The 12,283-nt window shown below is 41.1% G+C and overlaps 1 protein-coding gene across 8 annotated transcripts in view; it reads left to right on the top strand.

Annotated features, from left to right (window-relative positions):
- FRY (FRY microtubule binding protein) overlaps positions 1-12,283 on the top strand; it is a 192,737-nt gene that overhangs the window by 164,471 nt on the left and 15,983 nt on the right. For all 8 annotated transcript variants that reach the window (XM_079973234.1, XM_079973235.1, XM_079973228.1 and 5 more), the window contains 4 exons: positions 348-422; positions 1,877-2,047; positions 9,694-9,894; positions 10,630-10,791. In XM_079973234.1, the coding sequence (XP_079829360.1) occupies positions 348-422; positions 1,877-2,047; positions 9,694-9,894; positions 10,630-10,791 (609 nt within the window). The remainder of the gene's footprint in view (positions 1-347; positions 423-1,876; positions 2,048-9,693; positions 9,895-10,629; positions 10,792-12,283) is intronic.

Below are 12,283 nucleotides of genomic sequence, written 5' to 3' on the forward strand. Positions count from 1 at the left end.
AAAAATCGTTTTGTATTGCTTTAATTTTTTTAAAATGTTGCTGAACCACCCCCCTGATATTTTATAGGAGGGTGATATAGAAATACTTTTATAAGTAAACAAAATGCCTACCCAGTTTCAGGAATTGAGCTTTTGAAAAAAATCCTAAAACACCTACAAAAACTTTATCCATATGAAATTATAATAGACAATGTTTGACTAAAATTAGGAGACATCAGGAGTGGAGCTTTTGGTGTTTATTAAATGCTCCCTATTTTTTTCTTCTATGATTTGAGCTCTGAAATGTGTGGCATTGCTTAAACTCCTTTTTCTTTCTCTCTCTCGGTCTTTCCCCTTTTTTAAAAAAGAAAAGGACAAAAGAAAAGTTAGTGCACGTTCTTACGCTTTGTGGTCAAGAAGTCGGCCTGAGCAAAAACCCTTCGGTAAGTCTCATATTTCTCCTTCTAGGGCTTATTCATAAACAATTCAAAGGTACAGCTCTAAATTTTATCTTCAGTTTGCTGGCATGAAGTGACCCTTCCATAATGAATGGTGTTTCTCAGCCAAACGCAAGCAATAGATGTGCCTGTTAAAACATTGTTGTTGGTTTAGGCAAGCCTATCCATACATCTAGATGCTGATATGTTTTAATCTCTTTTACTGTTAAACTTTAATTATTTTTACATGCTTTAATTGCTTTTAACTGCTCTTTACTGACCACTATAATACTTCTTGCTAGCCAGTAGAGGTTTTACCAGAATCAAGTGGTATATAAATTTAGTTAAGTAACTAAAATAAAATAATGTGTCTACCCACCAACCCACTCCCCTTATCAAGAAATTATCTCTCAACGGCTTTGTTAAGATATGGCTCGCTGGCTAACTCATGTCAGAATTACTTAACTGTTCATTTAGGCATTGTGACTATTTGCCTCTGACCGTTATACTTCCTGAACATTTTAGAAATTTGAGAATTCAAAGTCCATTTTGGCTGATACATTTGGTGAACAAAATAGAAGATAAAACAGTAGGGTAGAAATGAAACCCTGGTTGTTGGAATTCCTTTTCGGCTAAACATATGGGTCTCAGAGTATGAGTCAGGTCTTCCATAGGTGACAAGAAATGGCTAGTAGTACATCTGTATCACCTGCCTAACATTTCTCAATCTGCCCACTTTCCCAACCCAAGTTCAAAAATGTACATGTTGCATTTATTTATTTATTTATTTATTTGGGGTGGGGTGCCCTTACCCTCCAGTTTTTGCTTTTGCCATTTCCTCTGCTAGAACTGATGCCAATCAGTAACTGTAGAAAATCAGCTGTAAGAGGCAGTTGGAAAAACAGCTGCTGCAGACAGACTTCTCTCTCTCCCACTTTTTTCCCGACCCCCCACCCTCTCTTGCATCTAAGAGTGTATAGACACAGTCCACAAATAAACTTCCCCCAATGATGGAAAAGCACAGTTAGCGCCATGGTTGTGGAATGATGAAGTTCAAACATATTTGTAAATAACAACAGCTGAAATGTAACACATTCTATTTATCTGCATGCTTTCCCTTGTAACAACTGAGAAGCAAAAGGGCTGGCTTAACCCTTTTCCGTGCCCTTCCCACAGTTGCATTCTGTTCCCATAAATGCATATAAATACTAAGGAAGCATCAATCTGCACCCATTAGGAGGTAGCTTGGACGTGTTCCTGCAGCTCATAGTTGCGTCTTAGTATGAGTTTAATCTGAAGGCACCTGTCCAACATAAATAATAAAAAGGAGCCTTCTAAAAATACCCACTGAAGGAATTAGGTGTGTACAGCTTTCTGAAAAGCCCATTAGACTAACAAAAGAGCGTCGTAGAGGAAGAGTTTGTTTTGTTTTTAATAGAAAAATCCCTCTTGACTTTTAGGTGATTTTTTCTTCATGTGGAGATTTGGATCTGATTGAGCACCAGACGAGCCTGGTGGCTTCCGAGGACGGAGCCCGCGAGCAAGAGAACATGGACGATTCAAACAGCGAGCAGCAGTTCAGAGTCTTTAGGGATTTCGATTTCCTCGATGTGGAGCTGGAGGACGGGGAGGTATGGTACATTGTCTCTCAACAAACTTTGCTCTTACTGCAGATTAAGCCACATTTTAGCACTTCCCCAATAGTAAATAATGTCCTCTTTATATTCTAGCAAAGGCTTAGCTGAGCAATGATAAATGTTTGCACAGTATTAGTGCAGTAGCCTAACTTTTGGCAGGTTTCTATGCCCTTCCTTAAACATACACCATTTTTTCTCTTTATATGCTTCATTTCTTAAAAAAAACAAAAACAAACCCTCAATACACACTTTAATGCATGCTACAGAAGACTAGGGCTGAACGTTTTAGTGATTTGTACTGATTCTAAGGTTTCCGTGCATTAAAATTTTAAAGATTCACTACAGCCAAATGTCTGACATGCCCAATCATTAACAGGATGCATGCTTTGAATTTAATGAACACACTGCACAAGCCTTATAATCAGATGCTTTCATCAGTGCTCTCTCAAAACCTAAGCATAGGCCCGTGCATGTGTGTATGTGATGTTTATGCAGCACAAACGCGATGAAATCCCCAGCACTTAAAAGCCCCTGTGCTGTTTTCTGCTCCACTCTATGGTGTTAGCGATTCTCATCAGCTCTCGTAGGAGAAAAGCAGAAGCCCGAGGGCCTGCAATCAGGTCTTGGCAGGTAAAAGCCTGTCAGTTTGTCTTTGACCGGAGTTGCTGCGAGGGCATATTATCCAGCTTACATCATATACTTGAAGGGTATTCGAACGCCTTGCTTTTGTTTCATTTTGTTTCTTTTTTTGGTAAGGCGTTTTACTGGTAATGCAGATCTACTCCCTCTGGGAATAATTATATCTGTTTGACTGGAGAAAACGTCAGCGTTAGGGGCTGGAGGAGGCAAGGCGCTGCCACATCCGTTGCGCTGTGGGGAAAAGGGCGGTTAAGTGAGGAGGAGGGGAAACAGGGCCAGAAAGCAAAGAGGGGCAATTTTGGATAAGCGTTCTCATCCACGAGGTCTTTCGCATGCCACCCTCCCTCTTTTCCTTACACCCGAAAGATAAATTCCCCTAGAGCAGGGGTCACCAACCTAAGGCCCATGGGCCGGAAGCAGCCCGCGGAGGTCGTTTGACCAGCCCACAAGCTGCCCCTGAACCAAGCCGCCCACTCACGACTGCTCTAAACTAGCACAGCGCAGGGACTCGCTTCTGCGGTGCCAGAAATTGCGTCTGCAGCGGCGGAAATCACATCTGTGCAGATGCCGGAAATCACGGGCGCAGTCTGGCCCAGGCAAGATAATCCTTGCTGACCCCTGCCCTAGAGTGTGTCCCAGGCCAACCTGTGATCTGCTTGGCAGTTGCAGCTGGCAGAGTTGCTTATCTGGCTTCTTGACATGGAGGTCACTGTGGTGTCAGGGGCAGGTCAACAATAATTCACACGGCTAGCTTTCTATACACAGGCATTTGTTTATTTTAACTTTAAAAAATGCAATCCTCACCTGCAGCTTGGAGTAGAACAGCAAGCGTGTATAGATCCCCTTTGACCTTCCAGATATTGCTGAACAAGAACTCCCATCAGCTCCAGGAAATAATGGCCAACGGCCAGGGATGATAGGTGTTGTAGTTGGGCAACAGCTGGAGGGCCAGACTGCCTTGTGGGCTGCATTCAAATGAGTTGGAGGTGTGGGGCTGTGGCTGACTGAAGGATGAAACTCCTTAGTGCACCTTAATGAGTAAAGTCAATTAGGCAGCTCAGCTGCGATACAAAATGGATACAATGGGGCAACAGCTGGATAAGCAGCAATTAAACTAGTAAAAAAAAAGAATTCGGATAAGTAGCCAGTCACTCCAGAAGCAAATTCCTTCAGGGACTGAAGAATAGCAAGCTGCTGGGGAAGGTGTCGAGATAGCTCCACAAGGCTGTCCCATATTAGCCCTTTAATAGCTCCAGTCCAGTAATTCTATTAAGATAGAGCTAGCAAATGATACAAGGAGCAACAGCATACTAGATGTCTTATCAGAGGAGCATTGGTTTTTCATGGTACTTGCTTGAAGAGGTTGTAACTAGGACAGCAATAAAATATATAAATATAATTGAAAAATAAAGTAAGTATTGTTTCTTTCCGGGGGGGGGGGGGGGGAATCAGAAAGAATTGCCACCTAGCTAATGCTATCCTGGCTTTCTTTAATATATTCTCTTTAAAACTTGTGTGACTAACTCAGTTTAGTGTGTGAGAATAGATCTTTGGTTTGCATGATTTAAAATCTGTGCTCAGACTAGTATTAAATCCATTTGTAGTGAAATCCTGTGCATGTTGACTCAGCAGTATTTTCCATTGTGGACAAAGGGGTTCGCTATGAGTAAGACTTCCCTTGTTTGCACCTGAAGAGACTCCAAAGTCCTACTTTGTCTCTTTTCCAGAAGCCAGTTTTTAATAGATTTTATGAAATAGCTTTTAAAGAGGAATTATGGATTGGTTTGTCGTACTACAGGCAAACACCGGTCACCACAAATGAGTTATACAAATGGAGAAATTATGGTGCTGCTGTTTGGCTCATGCAACAGGGCTTCCCTCTCCTCTCCTCTCCTCCCCTTCCCGCCCCTTCAGCTTCCCACACACCCTCAAAATCTGCTCCTGGGTTCTAGGGAGCCTATTGCACAAGTAGAACCTCATGCTATAGGAATCCTAACTTATTTGTTAACTTCTATGCCACCTAATGGGACATGGGTGGCGTTGTGGTCTAAACCACAGAGCCTAGGACTTGCCGATCAAAAGGTCGGCCATTTGAATCCCCACGACGGGGTGAGCTCCCATTGCTCTGTCCCTGCTCCTGCCAACCTAGCAGTTCAAAAGCATGTCCAAGTGCAAGTAGATAAATAGGTACCGCTCCAGCGAGAAGGTAAACAGCGTTTCCATACACTGCTCTGGTTTGCCAGAAGCAGCTTAGTCATGCTGGCCACATGACCCGGAAGCTGTACGCCGGCTCCCTTGGCCAATAAAGCGAGATGAGCGCCACAACCCCAGAGTCGGCCACGACTGGACCTAATGGTCAGGGGTCCCTTTACCTTATGCCACCTAATGCCAAAATAAATTTCTAAGGAGTCAAAACAAGCTTCTAAGTGGTACTTAATGCAATGCATTAACATACTACGGTAATGTATTGCTATAATCCATTGTACCACATTGTACAGTGCTAGTGTTTTCCATGTATGTTACATCATTCAGTCGTGAAACATCTCCATGCATTTGCCCCTCTTTTCTCTTCATTCCCTGCACATATTGTAAGAGAGCATCTGAGTTTGTTCTCTGCTTTTAAAGAATTTACACTTAGTGTTGCATTTGAAACAGGCATCTTGGTTTAAAGCAAACCTTCAGTAGTTTGGGACTCGGGTGGCGCTGTGGTCTGAACTACTGAGCCTCTTGGGCTTGCCAATCAGAACGTCAGCAGTTTGAATCCCCGCGACGGGGTGAGCTCCCCTTGCTCGGTCCCAGCTCCTGCCAACCTAGCAGTTTGAAAGCACACCAAAAAGTGCAAGTAGATAAATAGGTACCGCTCCGGCAAGAAGATAAAGGGTGTTTCCATGCGCTACTCTGGTTTCGCCAGAAGCGGCTTAGTCATGCTGGCCACATGACCTGGAAAAACTGCGGACAGACGCCAGCTCCCTCTGCCTTTAAAGCAAGATGAGCACCGCAACCCCAGAGTCGTCTGTGATGGGACTTAACTGTCAGGGGTCCTTTACCTGTTTGGTAGTTTAGTACGCCAGCTTTGTAACCCCTCGTTTGGGTATATTATGAAACGCAGCAGAGGTTGCTTTAGCAGATTTGTAAGTAATGCTAATCTGCGAATCCTTAAAAGTGAAACTAAATTTGGCAGAAATCTCACCCCGCCCCCCCGACCAGCTACTAGGCCAAAGGAAAGGAGGGAGGAAATGTGTGAGTTTGGCAATTTGCTTGGGTTTGCTGAGACTCATCCATGTAGCACCAAAGCATGGTTTCTTGTTTTATGTGCCCTTTCTGCAATGCTTTGTCTGGCACCTTTGTTACATATCTTTTAAGCGCCAGGCGAAAACATTCCTCTCCTCTGAGGCCTTTAACTAATTAAATAATCTATGGCCTTCTAAAGGGGGGGTATTGCTTTTGTTTGTTACTATGTTGTGCATTTTTGTGTTTTTTTAATATATATTGTAAACAGTCCTGTGATCCTCAGATGAAGGATGGTGTAGAAATTTAATAAATATTGTTACTTGCAGGCATGGCCACTGTGCCTCCTAATATGGGTTTGGAATACTGCTGATTTCTTAACCATAGTTAAGAAATCGAGTGAGCTGCAGTTGCTTTTCAGCCAGTGTTTGCACATGCACTTCGGCTATTATCTGCAGTATTCAGACACACAGCCTTGTTTGCTATTGTAGACAAAGGAGTGAGGTGGACAAAAGGAGCCATTATACCTACTTTGTATGCACAGTTTGGTGCAGTTCTCTGGGCTATAAACAGGCCATCCCATTTCTTTGAATGCATTTCATGCATTTATTATTATTATTATTATTATTATTATTATTATTATTATTATTAATTTATTTTATTTTGCCATAAGGCTATGCAATCAGATAGATGGTTTTTTTAAAAAAATACACCAGTTTTCTCTCAAAAATATAATGCTGTTTACTCACTAGTTTCAGGAGGAATAGCAATTATTCTGTTAGAAATCTGAATGGAAATAGCAGAGGGGCTTTCCCCTTTACTTAGATAGTTCAAACTGGGGACTTAGTTAACTGTACAGTGTCTGAAATACCGCGGGCCCTCTGAACCTCTCCAGGTTTCACATGGGAAGTTTGAATCTCGTGACCTGTATTCAGAGTTTACATGTAGGGAACAGGCTAGCTCCAGGCCGGAATGATTGCTTTGAAGATACAAAGCCTTCAAAAGTGGAGTATATAATGGAAAAACACATTCATTCTTAACAATAGCAGTATTATTAGGCAGTGCTGTAACGTGTTTCCTGTTATTGAATCTTAACGTCTTTGCCCTGAAATGCCTTAACAAATAGCTTTTAAAACAATTAAAAACATAGAAGCAACTTTCGGCTTGACAGAAGTGGTGACTATTCGTTTCACCGTGCAATCCTGCATGGAAATAAGTCCCACTGAGTTCAATGGCTCTTCCTTCCAGGTAAATTGGTATAGGATTGCTGCTTCAGCGACTTCATAGACCAATAATTTAGACGTGGTAGATCTGAACTTCCTGTACATATATGAGTGTTCAGAACTGCTAATACCGTTTTTCCGTACCTTGTTTTCCAGTTGCTCATATCATGCACAGATAAATGTTGATTAGATTGTCCATAGAGTTGCCAGATGCCACGATTCAGTATTTTTTAATTAGGTTGTGAAATCAGTGTCATGGTATTTTTAAGCTTCTGTAAAGTTACAAGAAGGGATAAGTTTATCAGTTTAGTAGCATTTGTTTAGATTGTAGGGCAAATGTCTATAAAGAGTGTGTTTAAATTAAGTATGTTTACAAATACTTTTCTTTATTTGTTTCCTATTTGTTATATCTGCTATTCAGGAACTTCAGGTAAGATAATGCTATTTGAACTCACATGTGCTAGTAGATGTAATGCCTTGTTTGTATCTTGTGATATATTCTGCTTTTTCAGCGTGTGTGTGTGTGTGTGTGTTATGTGTTTAACGGAGGTTCCACTTCTTGCTATGCTTTAGAAATGTTTTATAGTTCTAAAGAACGAGAAACTGATTCAAGTGTTAAGTCTACTATAAAATCTCAAGGTGGGGTTCACAGATCTCGCTCACAGTTAGAGCCATGAAAACAAAAAAAAAAAAATGGGGAAAGCCCATAATGTTGCATTATAAGAAAATTTATTATTTTACTTATTCAATTTATATTCTGCCTTGCCTCTCATAGAAGCCTAGGGTGAATGGGAGTTGCCTGTTCATCTGCTTTTCCCATTCTTTGCAATCTTTGAACCTTGACTAGGTTCTAAGTGACATATCTTTGTGGCTAGGTTTTTTAATTTTAAAAACACATACTGTATATATGGCTATATGTACAAGTGTTTATTCCAGCTATTTGTGCAAAAAAAGAGAGTTCAAATTATATAATCATAAAATTGCATAGCTTGATTCTTGCTGAATAAAACTGAGGTCTTTAATGGGTAATGCTTAAGAGATCCTGCCAGCTTAAATCTCTGTGCCAATTCCAGACATTTAACAGGAATAGGGAAAGGCTGCAATTCTGCCTTGCATGCAGAAGATTCCCAGGTCCAGTCCCCAAAATTTCCAGGTAGTCCTGAGAGCGTCCCCTGTCACTTACACGCGTTTAACATGTGCACGTTCAGCTTTACACACACGGCAAATGTAAAAAATAATAATAAGTAGAAAGGGGGTGAGCATCCAGGGAAAATAACTTTGGCAATCCCACCTAACAGGTTTTGACCACATGCGTTTTTGCCGTTAGGTGCAATCTCTGGAACGCAATCCCCCAGATAAGTTGTGGGCTTACTGCATCCCATTACTCCAGTGTTAAAAGGCTCAAATAAGTAAAAGGTTTACATTTGAGCAAATGCAATAATGACAACTGTCAGTTTTTTATGGTAAAATCCAGATTTCTCCTCTCCAAACATGCCTGAGGAATTGGGAGTTTGTGGCGGAAGTCATAGTTAGATCTGCTTACCAGCCCCGATCTTTACTGAAACATTAAAATTTGGGTTTGTACATTTGTTTCAGTGCTACCTGCCAATATCTTAAATGTTACTTTATTAGTAAGTATATTACTGGCAAAAATGTCCCACAAATACTCAGGCTCCATTTCCAGAATCATACATGTCTCAGTGGCTGAGGCTACAATCCTAAACATGCTTATTAAAGAGTAAGTTCCACTGAACATAGGGGAACTTACTTCTGAGTAAACAAGTATAGGATTGTGCTGTAAAACCTAAACTAGGAGTAAAACAGAGCATGTCTTTGTTTTTCTTTTCTTTTTTAAAAATGTCAAAAATAAAATGGTTTTAATTTTTTTTAAAAAAATTGTACCTATGAAATTAATGTCTAATCTGTAAAGCAAAAGCGGGATTAAAACAGAAGGCTCTGCTGATTTGACACCTTGCATTGTGCATGCTAAATTGAAAGTGTTAGCTCTGCCTTCACTCTGCACTTGAGTATTGTGTTCATTACAGAAAACCTGAAATATTTTGCCTGAGGTTTGCTATTGTACCCTTTTCATAAACACATAATGCATAAAATAGCAATCGATGAAAACAATTTTGCTGCTGTTCCAACAGTTTACGATAATTTCAGTGGACATAAATGCTGTCCAGCGGATGGTGCCGTTTACTTTTAAATGGGGGTGTAGCTGCCCCATGGTCCTCAAAGTGCACCTCCCCATTGAAGATCAAAATTTGACATGCAGGCGACTTTTTGGGTGGTGAAGAAGAGATTTGTTGACCACAATGTTGTCAGCTTCCTTTAGGAATTGCTATAGCTTCACCTTTCTGGATTATTCATATTTATGGATTATTATTATTCATATATTGCTAATCTATATGAAAAATAATTTTGCAGCTAAAAGTCTAACTTTCTTTAAATCCTTACTGACCTTATGAAATGTTGCTAAATAAAGCTTTGGGGGAGGGGTTGGAGATTTGTTGTGGCAGAGAAAACAAACCAATGCTGTGATTGCAGGGTGAAAGCATGGACAATTTCAACTGGGGAGTACGCAGGCGTTCTCTTGATAGTCTGGACAAGTGTGATATGCAGCTTTTGGAAGAAAGCCAGCTTTCAGGAAGTACACCCAGCCTAAACAAAATAAACCATGAAGATTCGGATGAGTCATCAGAGGAGGAAGACCTAACAACAAGTCAAATTCTAGAACAGTCGCAACTAGTAAGTAGTTAAATTATAGGCTGCTGGAAGATACACACACACACACACACACACACATATATATATATATATATCCATGATTCTTACACTTAAACTGATTGCTAGCAACACAGAAAGGGTTAGACCTTACATAGGTAAGTAAGTTCTTCTTAATTTTCTTTTCATAGTTGGTAAACATAAAAAGATTCAGGCAGCAATTCAGGAGTAAGCTCCGTTGGATCCAGTTGAGCCTACTTCTCAGTAGACATATATAGGATTGCACGGTTAGAGGCAAGTTCTGCATACAGAAAATATCAAATGTGATAAGTGGGTCTTTATTCCATTTGTTACTATATGTCACATTCAGTTAAATGCCCCCCTTGAACTCCCCCCCCCCATTTGATAATGTAACTTTTGTTTTCCGTAAAACATCAAAAAGGAAGGAAAGCAATAACCTGGAATAGGCTTTCAAAACAGATTTTAGTATACACAGAAAGCTTAATGGAATTCATAAAATCACAAGCTTAAACTGTTTAGTGGAGAATATTACATTATTTTCAATATTATTATTTAGAGGCTCTTCGTAGAAAAATGGTGTCATTTGCTGGGCACAATCCACACCAGTTTGCTTTGCGCACACTCCACTGAAAATGAGCAACGCAAGAGTTTGTGAAGCTCCCGTTTCATTTCAGTGTCGCTTCTTCAGGAGGGATTCCATCCTGCCTTTAGCCTTAGCCTTGTTCCTTCTTTTAACAGATCATGACACTTTCCCCTTCTGAGGACACAAACCACATTGACCCTCTTTCCACACCATGTGAAGCATCTTCAACAGCTCCGCCTCCTTTCAGTTCAAGAACTTCCAGTTTTAATGCTTCCTTGCCTGAAATGAATAATCTCCAGGTGTCTGAAGGCTCAAAGGTGAATGAATTTTATCTAAGCAATTTTATTAAATAGAGGGGGAGCGGTGGTTCGGGATATGGTGTTTGTCTGTTAAAATATCCAATTTTATTGCTTTACATCAGATTGTATACTTTGATTCGGCACGTCCAGCTATACTTAGTGTCGATTAAAATGTACGAGTTTATCAGCCTTCAGAATTGCCAGCATCACCCTTCCACCAACTTTAATACAGCAGTACCAAAAAAATAAAATAAAAAAAATAGTCCTGTGGGTGGAAGCATGAATTCCATTCTCCCCCCCTCCCCGCAAAAAATGTGGGTGCTGTATTGTGCAGCTGCCTGCCTTGGGCTCCATTCTTGCCTGTTTGGTCTACTTTCAGAATGCTGATTACAGTAATGCACTGAGTTTGGTAAATAAAAGAATGTAAATGCTGAAACGAAGCATGCCGGGGACACAGTTATCAAAGGTTGGTAAAAGTTTAATAGAAATACCATGTATTTGTTTCTGTAGCTTACTTTTTTTTGGAAATGCTTCTATTTGAGAAATATTGACAGAGCTGGTAAGTCAAACTAGAGGCAGACCGCGTTAAATAAGTGCTTTGTATGGGACATTTTGACCACTGCGCCTGTGAAGTGTCAACACTATTGCTTTATGCTGCAGGCATGTTATGATGCCGTAGGGTTAGAGGGGGGAAAAGCAGGAACAAAAAATGGGTGGTGCTATGGGAGAAAGCGTTCGTTGCTGCACATGAAGTGTAACCTAGCCCTAATGGCAGTAGAAATCGTCTCAGAGAAGTAGGTAGTTAGGTTTTGCCACATTCCACTAAGTTTGATTTTCACTGTATGCAAAAAGCATTTCACTCTTATATTTTGTGTTGCATTGTGGTTGTTCAGGCAGGATCCAAGGGTCATGTGGTGAGTTCCATATGTATAGTGGAGTTTCTGGAATCTGAAACTCAAAGGAAACTCTGGGTGTCCTGCAGTACATCTCAGCGGGCTGTGGTTGGGGAGCAGAACCCAATGAACCTCTGCAGAAACTGGTCACATCCATGCCATGCGTTTGAAGCACATGGTCATCGTCCCCTGAGAATCCTGGGAACTATACCCACCCCCTACACAGAGCTGCAGTTCAGAGCACTGTTAACAAACGACAGTTCCCATGATTCTTTGCGGGAAGCCATGTGCTTTAAATGGGACCTGCATCTAGGAAGTGCTGGACTCTGTAGTGGTCTCTAGTACAAAGGGGGGAGTGCAGGGAACCCACAGTCCTCACACTCCATCAACATACTCACCCAAGGAACCAGGAAACCACATGACCTCCACCCTGGCTCAGGTCCCTATCCTGTTGTCTCTCACACGCACACACATCCCCATGAGCAAAGGCAGCAATGGACCAGGCTAGAAGTCCAGATCTGGTAGCAAAGCACCTGACTTACCTTAGTCTCCCTTCCTGTAGTTTTACTCAAGACTTGGGGAAACATGTGCCCTGGTTTGGGACCCAACTGATAACT

This window comes from Podarcis cretensis (genome assembly GCF_951804945.1).
Source record: "Podarcis cretensis genome assembly, chromosome: 4".
Classification (NCBI taxonomy): Eukaryota; Metazoa; Chordata; class Lepidosauria; order Squamata; family Lacertidae; genus Podarcis; species Podarcis cretensis.